General features: G+C 48.1%; 3 protein-coding genes across 3 annotated transcripts; all 3 read right to left on the reverse strand.

Moving 5' to 3' along the window:
- Positions 1-1,769: 1,769 nt before the first annotated feature.
- On the reverse strand, positions 1,770-5,851 carry LOC119001530 (C-C motif chemokine 14-like). Its single transcript, XM_037066941.1, has 3 exons — positions 5,657-5,851; positions 2,404-2,515; positions 1,770-2,014 (listed from the first exon to the last, which is right to left on the reverse strand). The coding sequence occupies exons 1-3, from the start codon at positions 5,751-5,753 to the stop codon at positions 1,903-1,905; spliced, it is 321 nt and encodes a 106-aa protein (XP_036922836.1). The 5' UTR covers positions 5,754-5,851; the 3' UTR covers positions 1,770-1,902.
- Positions 5,852-7,953: 2,102 nt separating this feature from the next.
- On the reverse strand, positions 7,954-11,964 carry LOC119001543 (C-C motif chemokine 15-like). The gene is made up of 4 exons (XM_037066944.1): positions 11,744-11,964; positions 9,183-9,233; positions 8,628-8,739; positions 7,954-8,229 (listed from the first exon to the last, which is right to left on the reverse strand). The coding sequence occupies exons 1-4, from the start codon at positions 11,823-11,825 to the stop codon at positions 8,103-8,105; spliced, it is 372 nt and encodes a 123-aa protein (XP_036922839.1). The 5' UTR covers positions 11,826-11,964; the 3' UTR covers positions 7,954-8,102.
- A 6,091-nt stretch (positions 11,965-18,055) lies between these two features.
- LOC119001554 (C-C motif chemokine 4-like) lies at positions 18,056-22,221 on the reverse strand. Its single transcript, XM_037066948.1, has 3 exons — positions 21,955-22,221; positions 18,692-18,803; positions 18,056-18,292 (listed from the first exon to the last, which is right to left on the reverse strand). The coding sequence occupies exons 1-3, from the start codon at positions 22,055-22,057 to the stop codon at positions 18,205-18,207; spliced, it is 303 nt and encodes a 100-aa protein (XP_036922843.1). The 5' UTR covers positions 22,058-22,221; the 3' UTR covers positions 18,056-18,204.
- Between the last annotated feature and the right edge of the window lie 5,469 nt (positions 22,222-27,690).

A 27,690-nucleotide genomic window follows, 5' to 3' on the forward strand; every position in this document is an offset into this window, starting at 1 on the left:
TTCCGCCGTTCCTTCTTCACCTGCCGGAGGCAGGGCCCCTGCCGTCAGAATCCGCAGTCACAGCGGAGGAGTTAGGGACTTCCGCTTAGGCTGGGGAAAGGAAAGGCAGCCCCGAGGGTCCCACGCACTCAGGAGCTCTCCCCCTTCACAACTCCACCCGCTGGCCTGCCAATCAGCTTCCCGGTTTGTCCTAAAGGGGTGTGTCCAAGTGAGGCCCTAGCGCCACCTGCATCAGAGTTTCAATTGTACACACCTGTGTGTAGCAAGTCTCTATCCCCAGCCACTTCCTGCCCATCCCTCTGCTCCCAAGTGAGGGAATAAAAGAAAATTTTTTACGCTGTCGTCCAACCTTCAAAGATCAGCTATTTTAATAGGAAGGATGGGATACACTGTGAATTTGTGTTTAATCTCTAGGCGTGAGAGTAATTGCCAGCTTTACTCATTGGTTATCCATCAGTTTTTCCCTACTGATTTCTTATGGGCAGTCCACCCAAAAAAGTAAGCATAGGTTTTAAATGTGTTTTTTTTTAATTAAAGAAGCTTTGTTGTTTGGAATTCAGTGCCTTCTTCTATTTATGAAAGAGACAGTGACCAAGATTTACTAATTGTAAATATGTAGGCTTTAATAGATTCGGACGGGAAGTTGATATTAACTGCAACTGTCAATGTTTTTCTTAATGTTCTTTAACTTCCAAGAAGACAGGTTTTGGGGAATGTATATCTCTTAAGAAAAAACATTCCAGCCAGAAAGAAGGCATCAGGGTGGCTGTGGGCATTTCAATAACATTGGAACATTGTCTGAGACACCCACCGCAGGAGTCTTTACATCTGGGGGGAAGGCACCTTCTTTTAGGTATATTTTAATGACTATGCTATTACAGTTGCCCCATTTTTTCTCCCCTTAGTCCCCATCTGTCCTGCACCCATCTCCCATCAGCACCCCCCCTCCCCACTTAGTTCAGGTCCATGGGTCCTACATAGAAGTTGTTAGGGTCTCCATTGCCCGTACTTTGCTTAACCTTCCCCTGTCTATTTTGTACCTACCATTTAGGCTTCTTATTCCCTGTACCTTTTACCCCGCCTCTCCCCCTCCCCCTCCCACTGATAACCCTCCATGTGATCTCCATCTCTGTGATTCTCTTCCTGTTCTAGTTATTTGCTTTGTTTTTGTTTTTTAGGTTCAGTGGTTGATAGTTGTGAGATTGTTGTCATTTTTCGTACTTTTAACCGTCCTCTTTTTCTTAGATGAGTCCCTTTAACAGTTCACAGAATAAGGGCTTGGTGATGACACACTCCTTTAACTTGACCTTATCAGAGAAGTACTTTACCTGCCCTTGGGAAACGCACTTTTGATTGATGTTCTGTTAGCTCTCGCTCAGGCCCCAGACTTTGTGAGATTACATGTGAACTTACCAATTTGGGTCAAGCACAGAGGCACATGGCTTTGTCCAGTAGAAAAGACAACCCAAAAGTTACAGTTATATTGCAATACTGGGTATTAGTCTGTTTTCCGCAAAGTTTCAGAATGCCACTCCCAACTCCCCGTGTAAAGCTCTGTTCCTCAGATGGTCTTAGAGTCGGTTTTACGGTTCCCTCACTAGTGGGTTAAGTATGTCTTTGACACATGTCGTGTCCATCGGTACTTGAATGAGTCATGTTTTTACCTTCTTAAAAATGATTCTATGGTGTTTCACTTTAAAAAAAAAACCCCACAAATCCAAAGCCCAGCAATTCCTACAATTTATTTTCCTCTTCCAGTTCAAGTGCAGTCAAATTGGGTACTTTTTATTGGTGCAATAAACGGAACAATTATTGTTGCTTTTGACAAGAGAATTTAGGCCAAGACACTCCCAGGAGGCGAGAGAGTGGAGGTGGGTGCGTGGCATCTAGTACAGCTTCTCCTCAACCGACCCTTTTTCTCTGTTTCTTAGCTGAGTCCAGGTCTTCCATACAATGCTGAACACTCCTACTGTGGGGGTCTGCACAGACCTGATGATCCCTCTTAGTGATGAAGCTGGGGAGAAAGATTGTGCAGTGAAGAGGGTTCTGCAAATAAGGCTAGGGAGCCCCATCCTCCCCGCCCCTGGGACTCCCCTACTCAGCCCATCTTGTTCCTCCCTTTCTCTGCTGCAGGGTCTCAGGGGGTCTCCTCTCACGGAGCCTGCCTCGGACACCCCCTCAGTGACTCAGGGGAGCTTCCCAGGGCAGCCTTGCTCCTGCTCTCCCCTCCCCTCCCTGTCCTTCCTCTTCGCTGGGGGCATCTCATATCTGATGCTGGGTAGGATCCTAACGAGGACACAGACCTCTGTCCACTTCAAAGCATCCAGAGGGTGAGACTTTTCCGACTGCCCTCCATCATCAGATCCCCAACCCCAAGACATGGCCCGTAGGCTTGGCACTTACATGACAGCAGGCAGGGGGCACTCACTGCTCGTTTCATAATACTCCTCCATGATTTCACATTGGATATTTTCTACGCTGTAGGACAAGCAGCAGTCACTGGTGTGGTGCACGGCTGTAGCAGGAGAAAGGTCCGTGTAAGGACGGAGCCTCTTTCTGAGGGAACGACATCCTCTCCCCCTTGTCCCCAGAGCACAGGGGAGGTGGGACGGGGAAGGACTCAAGAAGCGGGATTTCCTCCTGTGCAGCACCTGCTGGCATCTCCTGCTCCCTCCCCAGGGCTGAGCTGTGCACCCAGCAGGGCCAGGGCCCCTTCTCCCAGAAAGGGAAGGTCTGATGCTGCAGGAGGCGTCAGAGAGGGCCTTCTCCCCAAGGTTGGCAGACTCCAGGACAGCCAGTGGGACAGAGGTCGTGTATGGGGAGGGGCCCACAGTGCACCCTGGTCTCCCTTGGAGATGTCCCCTCCCCCTTTCCCCATGTCCTGCAAATGAGGAGGACTGAAGCCACTGAGCACATCTGTACCCAACAGCTGCCTTTAAATACATGCCACAACGAAGCATTAACTCTTTGTCTATTAAGGATTGATCCCAATCAGGTATGGCCAACCCGAGTTCTACTGGGAGAAAGAGCCTAGGAGGGAGGAGGAATCACTGGGAGGCAGCACTGTGTCCGTATCTCTACCTGTGTCACCCCCAGCCCAGCCCCCGGGGTGGGGGCAGCATTGCTGCTGGACCCTGGGCGCCCATCCGGGTTCTGGGCCTGCCTCCCAGCCCATTGTCTCATTGGTGCCCTGAGATTTTTGAGGGAACTTTGAAAATGTTTGAGACATGAAAACATTCTATTGACTTCCTTTCTTTCCTATTGACTTTAAATACAGAAAGCAAACAGCAAATGTCACATGGATAAATCAGTCGCACAGCCACACCATGTGACATAGTCCATAACATGCTCCCCGTGCATTTCTGGAACCCACAGGGCTCTGGAGACTGAAAGATATTTCATCAAGTGATTGGGTGGCACCATGTCCCCAAAGAGAAGTGAGGCTATTTATAGTCTTTGTCCCATTAGTATGAATATTCGTGTCTGTCAGCGGCTGAAATGTTGCTATTTGATTCTAGTGTGCTTCCCAGAGTCTGCCAGGACTGTTAAGAATGTCCAGTTATGTGTTATCTTTTGAAAATATGTTTATTTTTTTGAATGTGCGGTAAAATACACATGATATAAAGTGTACAATTTTGACCTTGCTTTTCTAACCTTGCTTTTCTGTCTTGGACTCTGACTCAGGGCCCTGCAGGGGTGGAGACCTGAGAAGGACCCGAGGGCCAGGTGGGACGGTAGTGGGTTCACGGGTGTTTGTGTGGAAATAGTATAATAACTAAGAAATAACAACACAAGAATAAACTCTGTGTTTCCTGTGCTCACAACTGTGAATACACTTTCATTACACCCTACAGTTATCACCCTAATGAGACTTGGGGAGACTGTGAAAGGCTCAGTGATCAGATAAGACAAGGCCGAAATGCCATCAAAGTGGTAAGAACAGTCTCGATGCTTTCAGACTCAGAGGAAGAACAGGAGCTGTGTACTTTAGACCAGACTGAGCAAATGTTAACCATTTTCCAATGTACACTTTAAAGCACTAAGGACGTTCATATATTGTGCAACTAAAACCAGAGACTATCCACGGGGCTTTATTCATCTCATAAAATTGCACCTCTGTACCGGCTAAACAGTAACTCCCCACTTCCCCGTCCCCCGGTCCTCGGGGCACCACCATTCCACACTCTGTCTCTATAACTTGGCTGCTTTAAGGGCCTCATGTCAGTGGGATCACACAGTGTTCACCCTTCGTTATTGGCTCATCTCACTTATCATAACGTCATGCTCAGTGTTCCTCCATGTGGTAGCATGTGTCCCAATTTCTATCTTTTTCAGCTGAATAAGATTCTGTTGTGTGTACAATATGTTCCCCACTTTGAATCCATTCATTTGTTGATGGATACGTGGGGTGCTTCCCCCCATGGTGTGTTAGGAATGATGCAGCTGTTAGCACGGGTGTACCCGTGTCTCCCAGGTACCTGCTTCCAGTTCTTTTAGGTGTGTGCCTGGAAGTGGAGTTGCCGGTGATATTGTATCACCTTTTAAAACCTGAAAGACTCTGCATTTGAAAGTGCACCTGGCCCCTGTGTTCTGGGAAAGGGACTGGAGGCCTGCATTATGCTGGTCAGGCGAACACACTGAACTGTTGGCTCATTTCTTACGCAGTTACGTATGAGCCATGTTTAATGAGGCATGTGGGTAGCCTCCAGTGTGCTTGTGAGATGTGTGTGGGGCTGGTGAAATAAAGTCTTAAATGGATTGGTTTACTTTTCATAACAGCTTCCTGGCTAGATCATATCCCAACTCCACCACTTACTGGCTGTGGGATCTGAGCATGTTACCTAAGGCCTTTGTGCCTCAGTTTGTCGTGTGTAAAATGAAACCAATAATATGCAAAACAGCCCTGGCTGGATTAGCTCAATGGATTGAGTGTGGGCCTGGGAACCAAAGGGTCTCTGGTTCAATTCCCAGTCAGGGCACATGCCTGGGTTGCGGGCCAAATATTCAGTAGGGGGCATACAACAGGCTACCACACATGATATTTCTCTCTCTCTCTCTTTCTCCTTCTCATCCTCTCTCTCTAAAAGTAAACCAATTCTTAAAAAAAATTAATGCTCAAGACCATTCCACATGCTGGCAGTCTGTTCCACAGGGTTGTTGCGAGAATTCGGTGCATTAGTATCTGTAAGATAATTTTAGTGGTTTCTGCTTGTACAAGGCAGCATAGATTTTCACTTGTTAGTAAGTTAGTGGAATGGTTGGGTGGACTCGGGTGAGTCACTAGCCCGGCTTGTCCCATCTCCTCTTCAGATTGGTAGTTTCGCACTGCATGGGATACACTAGTTCAACATTGGAGGCAACTGTGCTTCTTTTCCCAAGTTCACAATCTGCTACAACTCTTTGGCTCAAGCTCATAAAGGTCCCATATCAGCTAAGAGGAGATATGACATGATTCTGGCCATGAAGAGGGAAAGAATTGTTTCCCCAATCATCTGTGCACACTTTCCCCAGGGACCAAAGGCCACAGGGAAAGGTCCAGACCCTGCTGCTGCTACCTTTAAGCAGGTGCCAAATTCACCTCCACAGCCCTCTGTCTCTTCCCTGGAATTCAGGTTACCACCAGATTGGTCACCAGGGCAAAGGCTCACTGACTCACCATGGCCCGGGGATCCATGCGGCAGAGATGCATGGGTCTGGGGTCCAAGGGCAGCAGCAAGGATGAGGAAGGGGAGGGCAGCTGGGAAGACCTTCATCTTGCAGGTGTGAGGGCAGCGCTGGCCTGAGTGCTCCTGGGCTCTCTGCTCCTGACTCCCTGGGACCCCATCCCTGCCCTCTGTTTATGAGGAAAGGAGAATCAGGAAGTCACAGAGCAGACGTCAACAGCATGCCCTTTGGCTATAGAGTGGGAACGTGATGTTTCTAAGATGGGAACAACTCCTGGAATGCAACAGGAAGTTGAGGGCCACGATGACTTAGGTTTTTCTCAGCTGTTGCAAGGGATATAGGCAAAAGTGTGAAAATTTCAGAGGCCTCAGCCAGGACAGGGATCTGGGGACCCTGTGGCAGGAGCTCTCCCGTCCTCTGAGGGTCATGGACGTGCTACAGGAAGGAGGCAGGGGTACCAGAGAGCTCTCTGGGCAAGTTCTTCCCCTTGTGAAGCAGCTGCCTTCTTCTCGCTCTGTTTGTAAATGTCACGTCTGCAAGCCCCAGATTGCGATGCTTACTTTTGCCCAAAGGAATCCTTTTTGGGGGGGCACTACCCAGTCGGATTTTTGTTTGTGGTAGACAACAGTGACTATATTTTATTTATTTAATTTTTGAAATCTAAATTGATCACATGCTTATTGACTTGACAGAGAGAGAAAGGGAGGGAGAGAGAGGAGAGAGAAACATTGATGTGAGAGAGAAACTTCAATCTATTGCCTACGTTACGGGTCCCAGTCAGGGAATGACCACCCAGCCTTTGATGTGTGGGTCGGCTCTTCAACCAACTGAGCCCTCGGCCAGGGCTGAGCTCATTTTCTTTTAACGATGGACAAATTAACATTGCTTTCAGTAGTTTAGATTTTATATACAAATTAGCAAACGTTTCTGGTTTCATCTCCTTGTGTTCCATGGCATTTATATTTTTTCCGTTAGTGTTTCTTCTGGTAGGTCATTTGTAAAGAGCTGTAGCAATGACTCAAACACTGGGCAGGGTCCATGAACAGTAACGTTCCAATAACATCCGATTCACCTCTCCTAGCAAGTCCAAATTGCCAATTTACTTCCCACACATACTTCTTGAAATATCAATATGATTTGTGTAAAACAGGCTATATATACAAACTCACGACATTTAATTACCAGCAGACGGAGTCATGAACTCACACTTGAAATGTGGCAAAGCGATTCAAGCTGATGGATGGTGACCACTCCTTCCCTACATCCTCCGGCTTTGATTCCCCAAAATGCTGATCTTAACTTTGACCTCCATGTGTCACAAGTTTCAAGCTCTTGCTCTTGAAGTCATTGGGTTACTTCATTATTTTCTTAAGTATATTTTATTAATGATGCTATTACAGTTTTCCCATTTTCTCCCCTTTATCTTCATCTGCCCTCCACCCCCTTCCACTAGCATCAGCCCTGCCCCCCACCTTAGTTCATGTCCATGGGTCGTACACAGAACCATGGGTCGTACCATGGGCTTCTCCGTTTCCTATCCCGTTCGTCACCTGCCCCTGACTGTTTTGTACCTACAATTCAGGTTTCTTATTCCCTGCACCTCTTCTCTACATTCTGCCTGCTCTCCGTCCACACTTACAGCCCTCTGTTTCTGTGATCTCCACTTCTGTCATTCTCTTCCTGTTCTAGTTGTCTGCTTCGTTTGTTTGTGTTTTTTAGCTTCAGTGTTTTATAGTTGTGAATTTGGGGTCATTTTATTATTCGAAGTTTTGATCTTCTTCTTTTTCTTAGATGAATCCCTTTAACAGTTCATATCATAAGGGCTTGGTGATGACGCACTCCTTTAACTTGACCTTATCTGGGAAGCCCTTTACCTGCCCTTGAGAAACGCACTTTTGATTGATGTTCTGTTAGCTCTCGCTCAGGCCCCAGACTTTGTGAGATTACATGTGAACTTACCAATATGGGTCAAGCACAGAGGCACATGGCTTTGTCCAGTAGAAAAGACAACCCAAAAGTTACAGTTATATTGCAATATTGGATATTAGTCTGTTTTCCGCAAAGTTTCAGAATGCCACTCCCAACTCCCCGTGTAAAGCTCTGTTCCTCATGGTCTTAGAATCAGTTTTATGGTTCCCTCACTAGTGGGTTAAGTATGTCTTTGACACATGTCGTGTCCATCGGTACTTGAATGAGTCATGTTTTTACCTTCTTAAAAATGATTCTATGGTGTCTCATTTCCAAAGAACCACAAATCCAAAGCCCAGCAATCCCTACATTTTATTTTTCTCTTCCAGTTCAAGTACAGTCAAATTGGGTACTTTTTACTGGTGCACAGTTTTTACAACCATAACAGAACAGTAGCTGTTGCTTTTGACAAGAGAATTCAGGCCAAGACACTCCCAGGAGGCGAGAGAGTGGAGGTGGGTGCGTGGCATCTAGTACAGCTTCTCCTCACCCGACTCTTTTCCTGGTGTCTCGGCTGAGTCCAGCTTCACCATGCATTCCCGAACTCCATCGGCACTGGGGCGGAAACAGACCTCCTGCTCACCCTTGGTTCTGAAGCTGGGGAGCAAGGCAGAGAAAAATTATACAGGGAGGAGGCTTCTGCACATAAAAATGGTGAGCCCCATCCTCCTGGGCCCTGGGCTTCTTCACGCAGCCCATCTTGTTCCTCCCTTTCACTTCTGCAGGGTCTCAGAGGACCTCCTCTAGGAGAACCTGCCACTGACACCCCCTCAGTGACTCAGGGGAGTGTCCCCGGGCAGCCTTGCTCCAGGTTTCCCCACCCCTCCCTGTCCTTCCTCTTCACTGGGGGCATCTCATGTCTGATGCTGGGCAGGATCCTAACGAGGACACAAACCTCTGCCCACTTCAAAGCATCCAGAGGGTGAGACTTTTCCAACTTCCCTCCATCATCAGATCCCCAAACACAAGACATGGCCCATAGGCTTGGCACTTACATGACAGCAGGCTGGGAACACCCACTGGTTGTTAGAAAATAATCCTTCATGATTTCACATCGGATACTTCGTGGGGTGAAGGAGAAGCAGCAGGTACTCGGACGGTGCACGCCTGTAGCAGGAGAAAGGTCCGTGTAAGGACGGAGCCTCTTTCTGAGGGAACTACATCCTCTCCCCCTTGTCCCCAGAGCACAGGGGAGGGTGGGACAGAGAAGGACTCAAGAAGGGGGATTTCCTCCTGTGCAGCACCTGCTGGCATCTCCTGCTCCCTCCCCAGGGCTGAGCTGTGCACCCAGCAGGGCCAGGGCCCCTTCTCCCAGAAGGGGAAGGTCCGATGCTGCAGGAGGCGTCAGAGAGGGCCTTCTCCCCAAGGTTGGCAGACTCCAGGACAGCCAGTGGGACAGAGGTCGTGTATGGGGAGGGACCCACAGTGCACCCTGGTCTCCCTTGGAGATGTCCCCTCCCCCTTTCCCCATGTCCTGCAAATGAGGACTGAAGCCACTGAGCAGATCTTTACCCAGCAGCTGCTTTTACATGCACGCCACAAACATTTACCTGCATGCTGTATCATGGGACGATGCGGCTCACGTATGGCCAACCCGAGTTCTATTGGGAGAAAGAGACAAGGAGGGAGGAGGAATCACTGGGAGGCAGCGCTGTGTCCGTATCTCTACCTGTGTCACCCCCAGCCCAGCCCCCGGGGTGGGGGCAGCATTGCTGCTGGACACTGGGCACCCGTCCGGGTTCTGGGCCTGCCTCCCGGCCCATTGTCTCATTGGTGCCCTGAGATTTTTGAGGGAACTTTGAAAATGTTTGAGACATGAAAACGTTCTATTGACTTCCTTTCTTTCCTATTGACTTTAAATACAGAAAGCAAACAGCAAATGTCACATGGATAAATCAGTCGCACAGCCACACCATGTGACATAGTCCATAACATGCTCCCCGTGCATTTCTGGAACCCACAGGGCTCTGGAGACCGAAAGATGTTTTTCATTAAGTGATTGGGTGGCACAATGTGCCCCAAAGGGAAGTGAGGCTATTTATAGTCTTTGACCCATTAGTATGAATATTCGTGTCTGTCAGCGGCTGAAATGTTGCTATTTGATTCTAGTGTGCTTCCCAGAGTCTGCCAGGACTGTTGAGAATGTCCAGTTATGTGTTATCATTTGAAAATATGTTTATTTTTTTGAATGTGCAGTAAAATACGCATAATATAAAGTGTACAATTTTGACCTTGCTTTTCTGTCTCAGACCCTTACTCAGGGCCCTGCAGGATGGCGACCCGAGAAGGACGTGCAGGTGGGCAGAAGTGGGTTCCTGGGGTTTGTGTGGAAACAGTGCAGTAATTAAGAAATAACAACACAAGAGTGAGCTCTGTGTTTCCTGTGCTGACTACTGTGAATACACTTTTATCAGTCCCTGTGGTTATCAGGGGAATGACTGGCAAAGAGACCTGGGGGGACTTTGAAGGGCTCAGTGATCAGATAAGACAAGGCGGAAATGCCATCAAAGGGGTAAGAACAATCTCGATGCTTTTGGGCTCAGAGAAAGAACAGAAGCTGTGTACTTTAAACCAGACTGATCAAATTTTAACTATTTTCCAGGTACAGTTTAGTAGCATGAAGGATATTCATATATTGTACAACTATAACCACACACTGTCCACGGGGCTTTATTCATCTCATAAAATTGCACCTCTGTACGAGCTAAACAGTAACTCCCCACTTCCCCACCCCCCAGCTCCTGTGCTCACTGTTCACCCGTGTTGCAGCATGTAATGAATTTCTGTCTTTTTCAGCTGAATAATATTCTGTTGTGTGTACAATATGCTCCCCCACTTTGAATCCATTCATTTGTTGATGGATACGTGGGGTGCTTCCCCCCATGGTGTGTTAGGAATGATGCAGCTGTTAGCACGGGTGTACCTGTGTCTCCCAGGTACCTGCTTCCAGTTCTTTTAGGTGTGTGCCTGGAAGTGGAGTTGCTGGTGATATATACCCTTTTTCAATCTGAAAGACTCTGCATTTGAAAGTGCACTGGCCCCTGTGTTCTGGGAAAGGGACTGTAGGCCTGCATTATGCTGGTTAGGCGAACACACTGAACTGTTGGCTCATTTCTTACACAGTTACATATGAGCCATGTTTAATGAGGCATGTGGGTAGCCTCCAGTGTGCTTGTAAGATGTGTGTGGGGCTGGCGAAATAAAGTCTTAAATGGATTGGTTTACTTTTCATAACAGCTTCCTGGCTAGATCATATCCCAACTCCACCACTTACTGGCTGTGAAATCTCAGCATGTTACCTAAGGCCTCTGTGCTTCAGTCTCTCACGTGCAAAATGAGACTGATAATATTATGCAAAACAGCCCTGGCTGGATTAGCTCAATGGGTTGAGTGCGGACCTTTGAACCAGAGGGTTGCTGGTTGGATTCCCAGTTGGGACACACGCCTGGGTTGCAGGGCAGGTTCCCAGTAGGGGGCGCATGACAATCCACCGCTCATAATGTTTCTCTCCCTCTCTTTCTCCTTCCCTTCCTCTCTCTAAAAATGAATAAATAAAATCAAAAAAATACTGAAACCCATTACAGTTGCTGGCAGTCTCTTCCACAGGGTTGTTAGGAGGATTCATTGTATTAGTATCTGTAAGATAATTTTAGTGGTTTCTGCTTGTACAAGGCAGCATAGATTTTTCACTTGTTAGTAAGTCAGTGGAACAGTTGGGTGGACTCGGGTGAGTCACTAGCCCAGCTCGTCCCACCTCCTCTTCAAAATGATAGTTTTGTACTGCATGGGATACACTAGTTCAACATTGGAGGCAACTGTGCTTCTTTTCCCAAGTTCACAATCTGCTACAACTCTTTGGCTCAAGCTCATAAAGGTCCCATATCAGCTAAGAGGAGGTATCACATGATTCTGGCCATGAAGAGGGAAGAGAATTGTTTCCCCAATCATCTGTGCACTCTTTCCCCAGGGACCAAAGGCCACAGGGAAAGTCCAGACCCTGCTGCTGCTGCCTTTAAGCAGGTGCCAAATTCACCTCCACGGCCCTCTGTCTCCTCCCTGGAATTCAGGTTACCACCAAATTGGTCACCAGGGCAAAGGCTCACTGACTCACCACGGGCCGGCAATCCATGGGTCTGGGGTCCAAGGGCAGCAGCAAGGATGAGGAAGGGGAGGGCAGCTGTGAAGACCTTCATCTTGCAGGTGTGAGGGCAGTGCTGGCCTGAGTGCTCCTGGGCTCTCTGCTCCGGACTCCCTGGGACCCCAGCCCTGCCTTCGTGTTTATGAGGAGCGGAGAATCAGGAAGTCACGAGGCAGAGGTCACTGGGCTACTCTTCTGCTATATATTTGGCAACCTGATATTTTTAAGAAGCAAAGAATTCTGGGAATGCAACGGGAAGTTGAGGGCAATGATAACTTGGGGTTTTCTCAGCTGTGCAATGGATAGGGGCAGAAGTGTCAAAATCTCAGACAGAGGCTCAGCCAGGACAGGGGTCTGGGGACCCTGTGGCAGGAGCTCTCCTGTCCTCTGAGGGTCATGGACGTGCTACAGGAAGGAGGCAGGGGTACCAGAGAGCTCTCTGGGCAACGTCTTCCCCTTGTGAAGCAGCTGCCTTCTTCTCGCTCTGTTTGTAAATGTCATGTCCGCAAGCACCAGATTGAAATGCTTTTGCCCAAAGGAATCCTTTTTTGGGGGGGAAACCCAGTCGGATTTTTGTTTATGGTAGACAACAGGGACCGTATTTTGTTAATTTTTTTTAAAATCTCAATTCATCACATTATTATGGACTTGAGAGACACAGAGAGAGAGAGAAACTTCAATTACTTCCCTTACATACCCTGAGCTGGGATCAGACACGCAACCTTTTTTTTTTTAATCTCTATTTTATTGTTGTTCCATTGCAGTTCTCTGCCTGTACCTCCACCACCGTACCCCTCCCCGCCGTCCCCACTTCCTCCCTTTCTTCCATTCCCCCTTGATTTTTGTCCATGTGTCCTCTATAGTTGTTCCTGAAAACCCTTCCCCCTTTCCCCCCATTTATTCACTTCCATCTCCCCTCTGGTTACTGTCAGATTGTTCTTAATTTCAATGTCTCTGGTTTTATTTTGCTTGCTTACTTGTTTTGCTGTTTGGATTCCAGTTAATGGTGAGATCATATGTCCCTTACCACCTGGCTTTTTTCACTCAGCATAATGCTCTCTGGTTTCATCCATGCTGTGGCAAAGGGCAGGAGTTTCTTTCTTTCTGCTGCATAGTATTCCACTGTGTAAATGTTCCAGTCTTTTGATCCCCTCATTTACTGATGGGCACTTAGGTTTCTTCCAGCACTTGGCTACTGTTCTGCTACTATGAACATTGGGGTGCATAGATTCTTTTGAATTGGTGATTTGGGATTCTTAGGATATAACCCCAGCAGTGGGTTTGCCAGGTCAAAAGGCAGTTCCATTTTTAGTTTTCTGCGGAAATTTCATACTGTTTTCCACAGTGGCTGCCCCAGTCTGCAATCCCAACAGTGAACTAGGTTCCATCCATGGAACCTAGCTTCTCCACAACCTCTCCAGCACTTGTTGTTTGTTAATTTGTTTATGATGGCCATTGTCTCCGGTGTGAAGTGGTATCTCATTTGAGTTTTATTTTGCATCCTCCTGATGGCTAGCATGCTGAGCATCTTTCTTATGTCTCTGGGCCCTCTGTATGTCCTGCTTGGAGAAGTATCTGTTCAAGTCTTTTGCTCATTTTTTAATAGGCAAACATGCAGCCTTTCAATGTGTGGGACAGAGAGTTCTCCAACCAACTGAGCCCTCAGCCAGGGCTGAGCTCACGTTTTTTAATTTTTAATTTTTAAAAATATATTGTATTGATTATGCCATTACAGTTGTCCCATTTCCCCCCCTTCATTTCCCTCCACCCTATATACCCCCTCCCCCACCATTCCCCCCCCTTAGTTTATGACCACGTGTCTCAAGTTCTTTAGATTCTGTATTTCCCCCACTATTCTTGCCCTCCCCCCTATCTATTTTCTACCTACCATCTATGCTATTTTCTGTACCTTCTCCCCCCTTCTCCTCCTCCCACTCCCCTGTTGCTAACCCTCCATGTGTTCTTCATTTCTATGGTTCCACTCCTGATCTAGCTGTCCTCTTGGTTTGCTTTTGTTTTAGGTGTGGTTGTTAATAACTGTGAGTTTGCTGTCCTTTCACTGTTCATATTTTTTATCTTCTTTTTCTGAGATAAGTTCCTTTAACATTTCATATAATAAGGGGTTGGTGATGATGAACTCCTTGAACTTAACCTTATCTGAGAAGCACTTTATCTGCCCTTCCATCCTAAATGAAAGTTTTGCTGGATAAAGCAATCTTGGCTGTAGGTCTTTGGATTTCATGACTCGGAATACTTCTTTCCAGCCCCTTCTTGCCTGTAAGGTCTCTTTTGAGAAATCAGCTGACAGTCTGATGGGAACTCCTTTGTAGGTGACTGTCCCCTTATCTCTTGCTGCTTCTGGGATTCTTTCCTTCATTTTAATATTGGGTAATGTAATTATGATGTGCCTTGGTGTGTTCCTTCTTGGGTCCAACTTCTTTGGCACTCTCTGTGCTTCCTGGATTTCCTGGAAGTCTATTTCCTTTGCCAGACTGGGGAAGTTCTCCTTTACTATTTGTTCAAATAAGTTTTCCACTCATGGCTGTTCCTCTTTGCCTTCTAGTACCCCTATAATTTGGATGTTGGAACATTTAAACATGTCCTGGAGGTTCCTAAGCCTCTCCTCATTTTTTTGAATTCTTGTTTCTTCCTTCTTTTCTGTTTGGTCATTTTTTTATTCCTTCTGGTTCACTCCATTGATTTGAGTCCCAGTTTTCTTCCCATCAGTATTGGTTTCCTATGCATTTCCCTTCATTTCACTTAGTTTAACCTTCATTTGTTCCTCTAATTTGTGACTAAAATCAACCAGTTCTGTGAGCATCCTGATCACCAGTGTTTTGAATTGTGCATCTGATAGGTTGGCTATCTCTTGGTCACTTAGAAGTATGGACTCTGGGGCTTTGAGCTGTTCTTCTTCTTGAGCCATAATGTTTTGGTCTATTCTTGCCTGTTACGTATGAGGAGCAGAGCCCTAGGTGTTCACCAGGGCAGGGCAACCGAGATCACTGGGTTGTGACGCTGTATGTGGGGGCGGGGTCAGAGAGGGGCAATGGCACTTGTTCCATGCTCTCTCTAGGATTTTGGTCCCCTCTGCTGCTTCCCACAAGGAAATTGGGCCCTTCTGGTGCTGGCTCCCAGGTGTGTAGGCTTGTGCACCCTCCAGGACCCTGTGGGTCTCTCCAACAATCTCTCTGTGAGCCTGGGAGTCTCTCCTGGCACCTCGACCCCTGAAAGTTTTTTGAATTGATGCTTTTAGGCTTTAATTCCCAGAGCTGGGGCCCTGGTTTGTGCGGTCTGTCTTACTGCTCATTTTTTGGCCTGGTTTATCTGCACGTGAATGTGTGACTGCAGTCTGCCAGCTGCCTTGGGCCCTCACTGGGTCTGCCCGTTGCCACCCTGTGCTTGGGATCTGCCAACCTCTGCCTGCGCACCTGGGTCAGTCCGGCTGCTATTTCCTGCCCAACCCTCTCTGCCAGCCACTGACCCCGCCCCTCTTACTGGTCTAGCTGAATGGTTCGTTGTTGTCAGACTTCCGTACAGTTCAATTTTCTGTCTGTTTTGGTTGTGTTTTTGTTATTAAAACTTTGTTGTCCTTAAAGTTGGTTGTTTGAGGAGGCACACAGTGTTTTCACCTATGCCTCCATCTAGGCCGGAAGTCTCTCTCTCTTTTTTTTTAATGATGGACATGTATGTGTGCTTATTCTGACTCTGGTTTCTGTTCCAATTATTATTGCTTTCACTAATTTAGATTTTATATTCGTATTAGCAAATGTTTCTGGTTTCATCTTCTAGTGTTTCATGGCATTTACATATTTTCTCTTAGTGTTTCTTCTGTTAGGTCATTTTCAAAGAGCTATAGCCTGTAGCAATGACTGAAACTCTGGGCAGGGTCCGTGAACATTATTGTTCCAATAACATCAGATTTACCTCTCCTAGCAAGTCAAAATCGCCAGTTTAAGGACTTTACTTCCAAAACGTAGTTCTTGAAACATCAATATGAGTTGTATAAAACAGGCTATATCTACAAACTCACCAGATTTCCTCAGCAGCAGACAAGGCTATGAACTCACATTTGAAATGTGGCAAAGGCTTCAAGGTGATGAACCGTGACCCCTTCTTTCCTGTGTCCTTCCACCCTGGTTCCCCAAAATGCTGATCTTAACTTTGACCTCCATGTGTCAAAAGTTTCCGGCTCTTGCTCTTGATGTCATTGGGTTACTTTATTATTTTCTTAAGTATATTTTAATGATTATGCTATTACACTTGTCCCATTTTCTCACCCCTTTATCCCCCTCCATGCTGTCTCCACCTCCCGTCAGCATCCCCGCTCCCCACATTGTTAGGTCCATGGGTCGTACATAGTTCTTTGGCTTCTCCATTTTCTATACTTTTCTTAACCTCCCCCTGTCTATTTGATACTTACTCTTTAGGCTCCTTATTCTCTGTACCTCTCCCCCCATTTCCCCCCCCACCTGCCTCACCACAGATATTCCTCCATGTGATCTCCATTTCAGTGATTCTCTTCCTATCCTCGTTGTTTGCTTAGTTTGTTTTTGCTTTTTAGGTTCAGTGTTTGATTATTGTGAGTTTGTTGTTATTTCACTGCTCATAGTTTGGTCTTCTTATTTGTGGGAGGAACTCTGTCCAGCAGCCTGCTCCTCCTGGCCACTGTGGATGAGAAATAAGTCGTCCCGGAAACAATCTTGCTGTTCTGCTAGGAAGGAGGGTGGCAATTCCCTCTAGTGGAGAATGCCCCATGCCGTTCTTCCAAATGACTTTTATCGGCAGTGGGATGTGTAGGTGTATACATGAGGACCTCATCAATCAATGTCAGAACGGCCATAGTCACACAAACACAGGTATTATCTCAGACGACACTAGAAGGAACACAGAGATCTGTCCCAGGTCAGGGTCTGTTGGTCACAGGGACACCAGAGGGTCTTTAGGATGTATTTCATGAGATAAGGAATTTACTTCTTATGCCTTGACCTTAAACATCTGGTTCATATCACCAGGGCCATACAAAACAAAGCAGAGCAAGCTTCAAAGGAGACAATGTACTGATTGGGCTTGATTCCTCGGGGGCCCCTCATGCTCGCCACCTGCATTTCTACCTGGTTTTCCAGGGAGCCTTCCCAGCCCCTGACAGTGCTTGCTCTCCAGGGGCCACAGTCTCGGAAACCACACAGAGTGGTCCCCAACTCTTATTCTCAGATGAGTCCCTTTAACAGTTCACAGAATAAGGGCTTGGTGATGATGCACTCCTTTAACTTGACCTTATCTGGGAAGCCCTTTACCTGCCCTTGGGAAATGCACTTTTGATTGATGTTCTGTTAGCTCTCGCTCAGGCCCCGGACTTTGTGAGATTACATGTGAACTTACCAATTTGGGTCAAGCACAGAGGCACATGGTTTTCTCCAGTAGAAAAGACAACCCAAAAGTTACAGTTATATTGCAATATTGGATATTAGTCTGTTTTCCGCAAAGTTTCAGAATGCCACTCCCTACTCCCCGTGTAAAGCTCTGTTCCTCAGATGGTCTTAGAGTCGNTGACACACTCCTTTAACTTGACCTTATCTGGGAAGCCCTTTACCTGCCCTTGGGAAACGCACTTTTGATTGATGTTCTGTTAGCTCTCGCTCAGGCCCCAGACTTTGTGAGATTACATGTGAACTTACCAATATGGGTCAAGCACAGAGGCACATGGCTTTGTCCAGTAGAAAAGACAACCCAAAAGTTACAGTTATATTGCAATATTGGATATCAGTCTGTTTTCCGCAAAGTTTCAGAATGCCACTCCCAACTCCCTGTGTAAAGCTCTGTTCCTCAGATGGTCTTAGAATCGGTTTTACGGTTCCCTCACTAGTGGGTTAAGTACGTCTTTGACACATGTCGTGTCCATCGGTACTTGAATGAGTCATGTTTTTACCTTCTTAAAAATGATTCTATGGTGTCTCATTTTCAAAGAACCACAAATCCAAAGCCCAGCAATTCCTACATTTTATTTTCCTCTTCCAGTTCAAGTACAGTCAAATTGGGTACTTTTTACTGGTGCACAGTTTTTTGTTTTCTTTTTTAAAGATTTTTATTTATTTATCTTTAGAGGGGAAGGGAAGGAGAGAGGGAGAGAAACATCAATGTATGGTTGCCTTTCCTACATCCCCTGCTGGGAGTTGGCCTGCAGGGAACTGGCCTGCAACCCAGGCATGTGCCCTGACTGAGAATCGAACCGCGATCGTCTGAGTCGTAGGCCCGCGCTCAATCCACTGAGCTACACCAGCCAGGTGGTGCACAGTTTTTACAACCAGAACAGAACAGTAGCTGTTGCTTTTGACAAGAGAATTCAGGCCAAGACACTCCCAGGAGGTGAGAGAGTGGAGGTGGGTGCGTGGCATCTAGTACAGCTTCTCCTCAACCAACCCTTTTCCTGGTGTCTAGGCTGAGTCCAGCTTCACCATGCATTCCCGAACTCCGTCGGCACTGGGGCGGAAACAGACCTCCTGCCCACCCCTGGTTCTGAAGCTGGGGAGCAAGGTGGAGACAGATTATACAGTGAAGAGGGTTCTGCAAATAAGGCTGGGGAGCCCCATCCTCCTGGCCCCTGGGCTTCCCCAACTCAGCCCATCTTGTTCCTCCCTTTCTTTGCTGCAGGGTCTCAGGGGGTCTCCTCTGGAAGACCTTGCCTCTGGCACCCTCTCAGTGACTCAGGGGAGTGTCCCCAGGCAGCCTTGCTCCTGCTCTCCCCTCCCCTCCCTAGCCTCCCCTTCACTGGGAGCATCTCATATCTGATGCTGGGCAGGATCCTAAAGAGGACATGAACCTCTGCCCACTTCAAAGCATCCAGAGGGTGAGACTTTTGCAGACTGCCCTCCATCATCAGATCCCCAAATACAGGACATGGCCCATAGGCTTGGCACTTACATGACAGCAGGCTGGGAACACCCACTGGTTGTTAGAAAATAATCCTTCATGATTTCACATCGGATACGTCGTGGGGTGAAGGAGAAGCAGCAGGTACTCGGACGGTGCACGCCTGTAGCAGGAGAAAGGTCCGTGTAAGGACGGAGCCTCTTTCTGAGGGAACTACATCCTCTCCCCCTTGTCCCCAGAGCACAGGGGAGGGTGGGACGGGGAAGGACTCAAGAAGGGGGGTTTCCTCCTGTGCAGCACCTGCTGGCATCTCCTGCTCCCTCCCCAGGGCTGAGCTGTGCACCCAGCAGGGCCAGGGCCCCTTCTCCCAGAAGGGGAAGGTCCGATGCTGCAGGAGGCGTCAGAGAGGGCCTTCTCCCCAAGGTTGGCAGACTCCAGGACAGCCAGTGGGACAGAGGTCGTGTATGGGGAGGGGCCCACAGTGCACCCTGGTCTCCCTTGGAGATGTCCCCTCCCCCTTTCCCCATGTCCTGCAAACGAGGAGGACTGAAGCCACTGAGCACATCTGTACCCAACAGCTGCCTTTAAATACATGCCACAACGAAGCATTAACTCCTTGGTCTGTTAAGGATTGATCCCAATCACGTATGGCCAACCCGAGTTCTACTGGGAGAAAGAGACAAGGAGGGAGGAGGAATCACTGGGAGGCAGCGCTGTGTCCGTATCTCTACCTGTGTCACCCCCAGCCCAGCCCCCGGGGTGGGGGCAGCATTGCTGCTGGACACTGGGCGCCCGTCCGGGTTCTGGGCCTGCCTCCCGGCCCATTGTCTCATTGGTGCCCTGAGATTTTTGAGGGAACTTTGAAAATGTTTGAGACATGAAAACGTTCTATTGACTTCCTTTCTTTCCTATTGACTTTAAATACAGAAAGCAAACAGCAAATGTCACATGGATAAATCAGTCGCACAGCCACACCATGTGACATAGTCCACAACATGCTCCCCGCTCATTTCTGGAACCCACAGGGCTCTGGAGACCGAAAGATGTTTTTCATTAAGTGATTGGGTGGCACCATGTCCCCAAAGGGAAGTGAGGCTATTTATAGTCTTTGTCCCATTAGTATGAATATCCGTGTCTGTCAGCGGCTGAAATGTTGCTATTTGATTCTAGTGTGCTTCCCAGAGTCTGCCAGGACTGTTGAGAATGTCCAGTTATGTGTTATCTTTTGAAAATATGTTTATTTTTTTGAATGTGTAGTAAAATACACATGATATAAAGTGTACAGTTTTGACCTTGCTTTTCTGTCTCAGACCCTTACTCAGGGCCCTGCAGGATGGTGATCCGAGAAGGACGTGCAGGTGGGCAGAAGTGGGTTCCTGGGGTTTGTGTGGAAACAGTGCAGTAATTAAGAAATAACAACACAAGAGTGAGCTCTGTGTTTCCTGTGCTGACTACTGTGAATACACTTTTATCAGTCCCTGTGGTTATCAGGGGAATGACTGGCAAAGAGACCTGGGGGGACTTTGAAGGGCTCAGTGATCAGATAAGACAAGGCGGAAATGCCATCAAAGGGGTAAGAACAGTCTCGATGCTTTCGGGCTCAGAGAAAGAACAGAAGCTGTGTACTTTAGACCAGACTGAGCAAATATTAACCTGATCAAACATTTTCCAATGTACACTTTAAAGCATTAAGGACGTTCGTATATTGTGCAACTAAAACCAGAGACTATCCACGGGGCTTTATTCATCTCATAAAATTGCACCTCTGTACCGGCTAAACAGTAACTCCCCACTTCCCCGTCCCCCGGCCCCCGGCGCACCACCACTCCACACTCTGTCTCTATAACTTGGCTGCTTTAAGGGCCTCATGTCAGTGGGATCACACAGTGTTCACCCTTCGTTATTGGCTCATCTCACTTATCATAACGTCATGCTCAGTGTTCCTCCATGTGGTAACATGTGTCCCAATTTCTGTCTTTTTCAGCTGAATAAGATTCTGTTGTGTGTACAATATGTTCCCCCACTTTGAATCCATTCATTTGTTGATGGATACGTGGGGTGCTTCCCCCCATGGTGTGTTAGGAATGATGCAGCTGTTAGCACGGGTGTACCTGTGTCTCCCAGGTACCTGCTTCCAGTTCTTTTAGGTGTGTGCCTGGAAGTGGAGTTGCCGGTGATATTGTATCACCTTTTAAAACCTGAAAGACTCTGCATTTGAAAGTGCACCTGGCCCCTGTGTTCTGGGAAAGGGACTGGAGGCCTGCATTATGCTGGTCAGGCGAACACACTGAACTGTTGGCTCATTTCTTACGCAGTTACGTATGAGCCATGTTTAATGAGGCATGTGGGTAGCCTCCAGTGTGCTTGTAAGATGTGTGTGGGGCTGGTGAAATAAAGTCTTAAATGGGCTTTTTTTTTTTTTAAATAACAGCTTCTTAGATAGATCATATCATAAGTCCACTACTTCCTGGCTCTAGGATCTGAGCAGGTTATCTTAGGCCTCTGTGCCTCAGTTTCTCATGTGTAAAATGAGACTAATAATAATACCCAAACCACCCTGGCTGGTGTAGCTCAGTGCATTGAGTATGGGCTTACAAAGCAAAGGGTTTCTGGTTCGATTCCCACTCAGTGCACATGTCTGGATTAGGGGCCAGGTTTCCAGTAGGGGGCACACAATGGGCTACTACACATGATCTCTCTCTCTCTCTCTTTCTCCTTCCCTTCCTCTCTCTCTAGAAGTAAGTTAATAAAATCTGACAGAAAGATATAATACTGAGACGCATTGTGGTTGCTGGCAGTCTCTTCCACAGGGTTGTTAGGAGGATTCAGTGTATTAATATCTGTAAGACAATTGCTGTAGTTTCTGCTTGTACAAGGCAGCATAGATTTCCACTAGTTAGTGAATCAGTGGAACGGTTGGGTGGACTCGGGTGAGTCACTAGCCTGGCTTGTCCCATCTCCTCTTCAGATTTGTAGTTTCGCACTGCATGGGATACACTAGTTCTAGAGGTCACTCTGCTTCTTTTCCCAAGTTCACAATCTGCTACAACTCTTTGGCTCAAGCTCATAAAGGTCCCATATCAGCTAAGAGGAGGTATCACATGATTCTGGCCATGAAGAGGGAAGAGAATTGTTTCCCGAGTCATCTGTGCACACTTTCCCCAGGGACCAAAGGCCACAGGGAAAGGTCCAGCCCCTGCTGCTGCTACTGCCTTTAAGCAGGTGCCAAATTCACCTCCACAGCCCTCTGTCTCCTCCCTGGAATTCAGGTTACCACCAGATTGGTCACCAGGGCAAAGACTCACTGAACTCACCATGGTTCAGGGATAGGGATCCACCACTGTGGGCTTCATGGGCCAGGCGTCCATGGGCAGCAGCAAGGATGAGGAAGGGGAGGGCAGCTGCGAAGACCTTCATCTTGCAGGTGTGAGGGCAGAGCTGGCCCGAGTGCTCCCAGGCTCTCTGCTCCGGACGCCCTGGGATCCCAGCCCTGCCCTGGTGTTTATAAGGGGAGGAGAATCAGGTAGTCACAGGGCAGATGTCAACAGATTACCCTTTGGCTATACAGTGGCAACACATTTCTCATAAGGGAACCAGTCTGGGAATGCAACAGGAAGTTGAGGGCCACAATGACTTGGGGTTTTCTCAGCTGTGCAAGGGATATAGGCAAAAGTGTGAAAATTTCAGACAGAGCCTCAGCCAGGACAGGGGTCTGGGGACCCTGTGGCAGGAGCTCTCCCGTCCTCTGAGGGTCATGGACGTGCTACAGGAAGGAGGCAGGGGTACCAGAGAGCTCTCTGGGCAAGTTCTTCCCCTTGTGAAGCAGCTGCCTTCTTCTCGCTCTGTTTGTAAATGTCATGTCCGCAAGCCCCAGATTGCGATGCTTACTTTTGCTTGAACGAATCCTTTTTGTGGAGGGAATACCCAGTCGGATTTTTGTTTATGGTAGACAGAGTGACCGTGTTTTATTTTTTTAATTTCACCTGCAGATATACTTATAGATTTGCAAGAGCGTGAGAGAAAAGCATTGACATGAGCGAGAAACTAAATGGATTGACTCTCTTATACATTTCGACTAAGGATCGACCACCCAGCCTTTGATGTGTGGGTCGGCTCTTCACCAACTGAGCCCTCGGCCAGGGCTGAGCTCATTTGGTTTTTCAATGATGGACATATATGTGTGCTTATTCTGACTCTGGTTTCTGTTCCAATTATTATTGCTTTCACTGATTTAGATTTTATATACAAATTAGCAAACGTTTCTGGTTTCATCTTCTAGTGTTTCATGGCATTTACATTTTTCTCTTAGTGTTTCTTCTGTTGGGTCATTTGTAAAGAGCTATAGCCCGTAGCAATGACTGAAACACTGGGCAGGGTCCGTGAACATTATTGTTCCAATAACATCTGATTCACCTCTCGTATGAAGTCGAAATCGCCAGTTTAAGGACTTACTTTACTTCCAAAATGTATTTCTTGAAACATCAGTGTGACTTGTATAAAATAGGCTATATATACAACCTCACTAACATTTACTTAGTAGCAGACGAGGCCACCAACATGGCGAAGGCTTCATGTGAATGGACCGTGACCTCCTTTCCTGCGTCCCCGCGCCCCGATTCCCAAAACAATGATCTGAACTTTGACCTCCGTGTTCAGATCTTTCTGGCTCTTGCTCTCAGTGTCATTCGGTTCCTTTAAATCAGCACCATCTCTATGATGGTTGTTAAACTTTAATTCCTCTAGAATTGTAACACTTTTCCTTATGTTCCCAGTTTTTCAGTGGAATTTTCTTGAGAGTTGAGAGTTGGGAAAACATCTGATTTTCTGAGAAATGCTGGGAAGGAATTCCCCCCGGAGGTGCTAGTGGATGTCCAGGGTTGGGGGTTGGGACATGGGGGGTGGGGGGGCCCAAGTCCCTCAGGGCCTCAGGGGGAGGCTGGCAGGGTGGGGGGAGGTTGCCACGGCCAGAGGAGCTCAGCCTCTGCCTAGGAGGCAGGAACACTGGACTTGTCCTTGTTTCTGCTCCTGGAAGCTACGTGACTCCAGACAGGACACTCAGCCTTTCTGAACCTGTGTCCTTAAAATGGCAAATAGCATTGATGGGGCACTTTGATCTCTGTACCCTTGATTGTTTTGTGCGATAAAGGCCTTGTTCCCCCGTGTAACAGACGAGGAAACCGAGGCTCAGGAAGCCTGCATGGGGCATGGCGGAGGCCTCAGCTGACCAGTGCAGAGCCTTCAGGCGGGGGCTCCCTGGCAGCAGAAGCCTGTGTTCCTATGCACCCCTGGATTCCAGGGCGTTTACTACAGGGGTGGTTCAGACTGGGCTTTTAATACACATTTGTTGGGTGAATGAATGGAATTCGATTTGGACTTGCATCTCTTTGACTGTAGAGCCAATTATTTCTCCATTTTGTTTTGCCGTCCTCTGGAGAAAAAATAAAAAGATTCCATTTATTAAGTACTGTCATAGGCCTGGTACAAGGCTTTCTTCCCGACTGATCTTCTTTCCTCACGACAACGCCCTGAGACGGTGTCCGTTACCCCGTTTGCAGGGGGAGAAGTTTCGCAGTGGTAACCAGAATTATGGGAAAGCATTAAGGAGCTCTGTAGCTGGTCGTGCTCAAAATTCCTGGAAAATAGCTCTCATTCCTTGGACCAGTAGGGATGCCCAGTGAGAGGCCCGGGACCCAGCAGGTTTCCATCTCTGAATTTGGTTGACATTCAACTCAGGAGAGTTGAGATTCGGGAAATCTCCTTCCAGGAACCCCCACCGTGCCGCTTTCTCCCCTGGCCCCAGCCATCAGCAGAGAGGCAACCAGGCCTGGTTAGGGTGGGAAGGGCAGTGAGCTGGGAATCGGGCACCTGGGGGTCAACCCCAGCCTCCTTCAGAGTCACCTGTTGCTCACTCTTCTTGTGTCCCACAGACATTTATTGAGACTTTCTATCTGCCAGGAGGGGGAAGGTACCACGGTCACATCTGGACAGATCTTAGAGGGAAAGGAGAGAGGCTGACACAGGGGCCCCAGACTCCCATGCCCGCCAGGCCAGGAGGACAGCAGCAGGGTGTGGCCTGGCTGCAGGGGCGAGTGGGCCCTGGGGAGGGTGCCCCTGTCCGAAGGGACAGCACTCTCCACCTTAGTTAAAGGTTACCTTGTAGAAACTCTGGCTCAGGCCTGCTTGGCTTTTCATATTTGCAAAAGGAATTATCACTGTAGATTTTTAAAGATTTTAGTTTTTTATTTATATTTAGAGAGGAAGAGAAGGAGAGAAACATCAATGTATGGTTGCCTCTCGTGAGCCCCCTGCTGGGAAGTGGCCCACAACCCAGGCACGTGCCCTGACTGGGAATCGAACCACGATCGTGTGGTTCGCAGGCCCACGCTCAATCCACTGAGCCATGCCAGCCAGGGCCACTGTAGATGTTTAAATGTTTCCAATTCTTAAATATTGGCAACTGAGTCGAACTTGTAAAACCCCATCTGAGCCTCAAAGACAGCTCGACCCTTTGTGGTTTCTTCTCCCCTAAGCCTACACTGACATGTGGCTCCTGTGTCCCCAGGAGGTGGCTGAGCAGATGTTCTGGAAGGTTCTGGATTAGCTTCTCTGTGGTGAGACCCCAGGGGCCAGGGAGGCTCTGCAAGGGGGCAGGCTCTCCTCTCCCTGGAGGAGAGAAGTGAGTTCTGCCCAGGAACGGGTGAGGCTCCTGGTAAAGGGGCTCTTTGTTCGCCAGGGTCTCCCGGGCCTGGAGAGCCAACCCGACCCTCATCCTTCTGGTGCGTGACCAGCTGCGGGAACGGAGCTGGGCCGAAGACTCCTGGGCTCTCTGACTCCTTGAAGTCTGGGCTCTGAGCCTCTTTTATGAGACAGGTTGCTGGTCAGGAAGTCACAAGATAGAAAAATCCACAAGGGTTTTGTTTGCTGAGTTGTGACTGTTGACACAACGAACACTGGTTTCATCAAAGAAAACTAGGAGGCAGAGAATGACCCCAGGTTCCACATTCGGTGTGCACCTTGAGGGTGGTAGTGGGGGAAGCCCAGAGACCAAGGGCTTTGCGGGGGGAGTGCCCTCCACTCCTGCCCCTCCCCAGAGAACATGGTTAGGCCTTTACAGTGAGCCCACCCTCAGGTGTGGACCGTGGGTTCAGAGGCCTGGTCCACCATGTCAGGCTTAGCAACTGTAGGACTCAACAGGACAGGCATGTGGACTCAGGTCTGATGGGGGCTGGGAGCAGGGGCAGGATCTGCAGGGGATCCTTGGATGGATGGGCCTCCCCAGCCAGGATCGGACCGGAACACCTCACGACAGCCTCCACCCCCTGCCCAGCACAGGGAGCTCGGTCAGGTCCTTAGCAACCAAGAAAGGTGTGCAGGGCTCCCTGTTCCATCAGGACTGCCCTGGGGCTTGGGGCGGAGGGACGAGTGCCTTCTGGGTCAGGCTGGGGGAGCCGGAGGCAGGACCGTGAGGCTGTGCCCTATGGTTTATGCCAGGACAGGTCACGGGTGTGTTTCATCTCTACCCTTCTCTGGAGGTGACCAGGGCCAGTGCCCACGGACACAGCTCCCGGGCTGTCATTCACAGGCAGCGATCAGATCTGTGCTGCCGGGAGCACAGTTCCGTAGAATACAATGGTGTCTTGTCACCCTCCAGTTTGGGCTGCAGGGTCCCTGCACAGTGACATGATGGTTTGGTGACTGGGAGGTCACGTGACCCACCATCCTCATTTACCTGGGATGAAGGCAGTTCCTGGAATGTGGTGTTGCTGGAGAAACCTGGTTCTTCTGGCCAACACAGGAAAGAATTACAGATCAGCAAGCCTATCAGCATGCAAGCAAAGTTCATTAGTACTATGTTCTCGTGGAGGAGAATGGGCCTTGCCAACGTGGGCGGGGGGGCGAGGGGGGGCGGAGCAAGAGCAGGGGTCGCAAAAGCAAGGGTGGCCAGAGGCCAGGGTGGCCAGAGGCCAGGTTTTTCCCGTCAGCAGCAGGACTTTCAGTGCTGACATGGAGAGGAGTCGGTCGCCCGGCTGGGAAGTTGGTAGATATGGCTCTCTGCCACCCCCACTCCCACCAAGTTCAGATTAAGCAATTGCAGGTTTCTTCTCCAAAAGCATCCATTGTGGTATATACACATCGTATAAAATTTATCGTTGTAATCATTTTTAAGTGTACACTTCAGTGGCATGAAGTACATCTATATATTATGCAATTATCACCATCGCCTAGCCACAGAACATTTTTCCTCTTGCAAGCTGAAACTCGATACCCATTAAGCCTACCTCCCGATTCCCCGCTCCTCCCAGTCATTAGAAATCTCCATTCCACTTTCCGTCTCTAGGAACTTGACTATTCTAGGTACCTCACATACAAGTAGAGTCACACTGTCTTTGTCTTTTGGTGACCGACTGGCTGATTTCACTTAGCCTAATGCCCTCAAGTTTCATTCATTTTGTAGCATATGTCATCATTTCTTTGCTTTTAAAGATGGAGTAATATTCTGTTGCACATGTACCCTCTCGTATACCTATTTTACTTACCCATTCATCTGTTGACGGACGCTTGGGTTGCTTCCCCCCTTGAGCTATTGTGAATAATGCTGTTATGAACAGGGGTATACAAATATTTCTCTGAGACCCCTGTTTCCAGTTCTTTTGGGTATATATATACCCAGAAGTGGGAGTGCTGGGTCATGTTATAGGTAAACCTATTTTTAAGTTTTTGCCCTACCATTTTCCACGGCAGTTGTACCATTGCACACGTCCATGAAGGGTGCCCAAGAATCCCGAGTTCTCCACACCCTTGCCCACACTTATTATTGTCTGGTTTATTTTTTAGCAGCTATACTAATGAGTGGGAGGTAGTATCTTATTATGGTTTTGATTTAAGTATCTGTGGTTTTTAAAATCATTTTTATATAATGGGGTTCTAGGTAAGTTTATTTGCAAAGAAAATGTTTTTCCACAGAAAGAAAAATTGAAACCTGTGTTTTAATGGAGAGAGCAGGAACTTTTGAGCTGGTGAGAGGCATGGTCTTTAGTTCTGGAATCCAC

The sequence above is a fragment of the Sturnira hondurensis genome, unplaced genomic scaffold (genome assembly GCF_014824575.4).
Source record: "Sturnira hondurensis isolate 20B ecotype Veracruz unplaced genomic scaffold, ASM1482457v3 Scaffold0001221, whole genome shotgun sequence".
Lineage (NCBI taxonomy): Eukaryota > Metazoa > Chordata > Mammalia > Chiroptera > Phyllostomidae > Sturnira > Sturnira hondurensis.

What these genes read in the sequence shown, in the direction of transcription:
- LOC119001530 (XM_037066941.1), bottom strand. Translation starts at nt 5,753, where the DNA reads ATGAAGGTCTTCCCAGCTGCCCTCCCCTTCCTCATCCTTGCTGCTGCC. An exon ending in GCATGGATCCCCGGGCCATG is followed by an intron (nt 2,516 to 5,656) that starts GTGAGTCAGTGA and finishes CTCCTGCTACAG; the next exon opens with CCGTGCACCACACCAGTGAC. An exon ending in TGCCCCCTGCCTGCTGTCAT is followed by an intron (nt 2,015 to 2,403) that starts GTAAGTGCCAAG and finishes CTTTCTCCCCAG; the next exon opens with CTTCATCACTAAGAGGGATC.
- LOC119001543 (XM_037066944.1), bottom strand. Translation starts at nt 11,825, where the DNA reads ATGAAGGTCTTCACAGCTGCCCTCCCCTTCCTCATCCTTGCTGCTGCC. An exon ending in CCATGGATTGCCGGCCCGTG is followed by an intron (nt 9,234 to 11,743) that starts GTGAGTCAGTGA and finishes TTCTCCCAATAG; the next exon opens with AACTCGGGTTGGCCATACGT. An exon ending in TGTTCCCAGCCTGCTGTCAT is followed by an intron (nt 8,230 to 8,627) that starts GTAAGTGCCAAG and finishes CTTGCTCCCCAG; the next exon opens with CTTCAGAACCAAGGGTGAGC.
- LOC119001554 (XM_037066948.1), bottom strand. Translation starts at nt 22,057, where the DNA reads ATGAAGGTCTTCGCAGCTGCCCTCCCCTTCCTCATCCTTGCTGCTGCC. An exon ending in ATCCCTATCCCTGAACCATG is followed by an intron (nt 18,804 to 21,954) that starts GTGAGTTCAGTG and finishes CTCCTGCTACAG; the next exon opens with GCGTGCACCGTCCGAGTACC. An exon ending in TGTTCCCAGCCTGCTGTCAT is followed by an intron (nt 18,293 to 18,691) that starts GTAAGTGCCAAG and finishes CTTGCTCCCCAG; the next exon opens with CTTCAGAACCAGGGGTGGGC.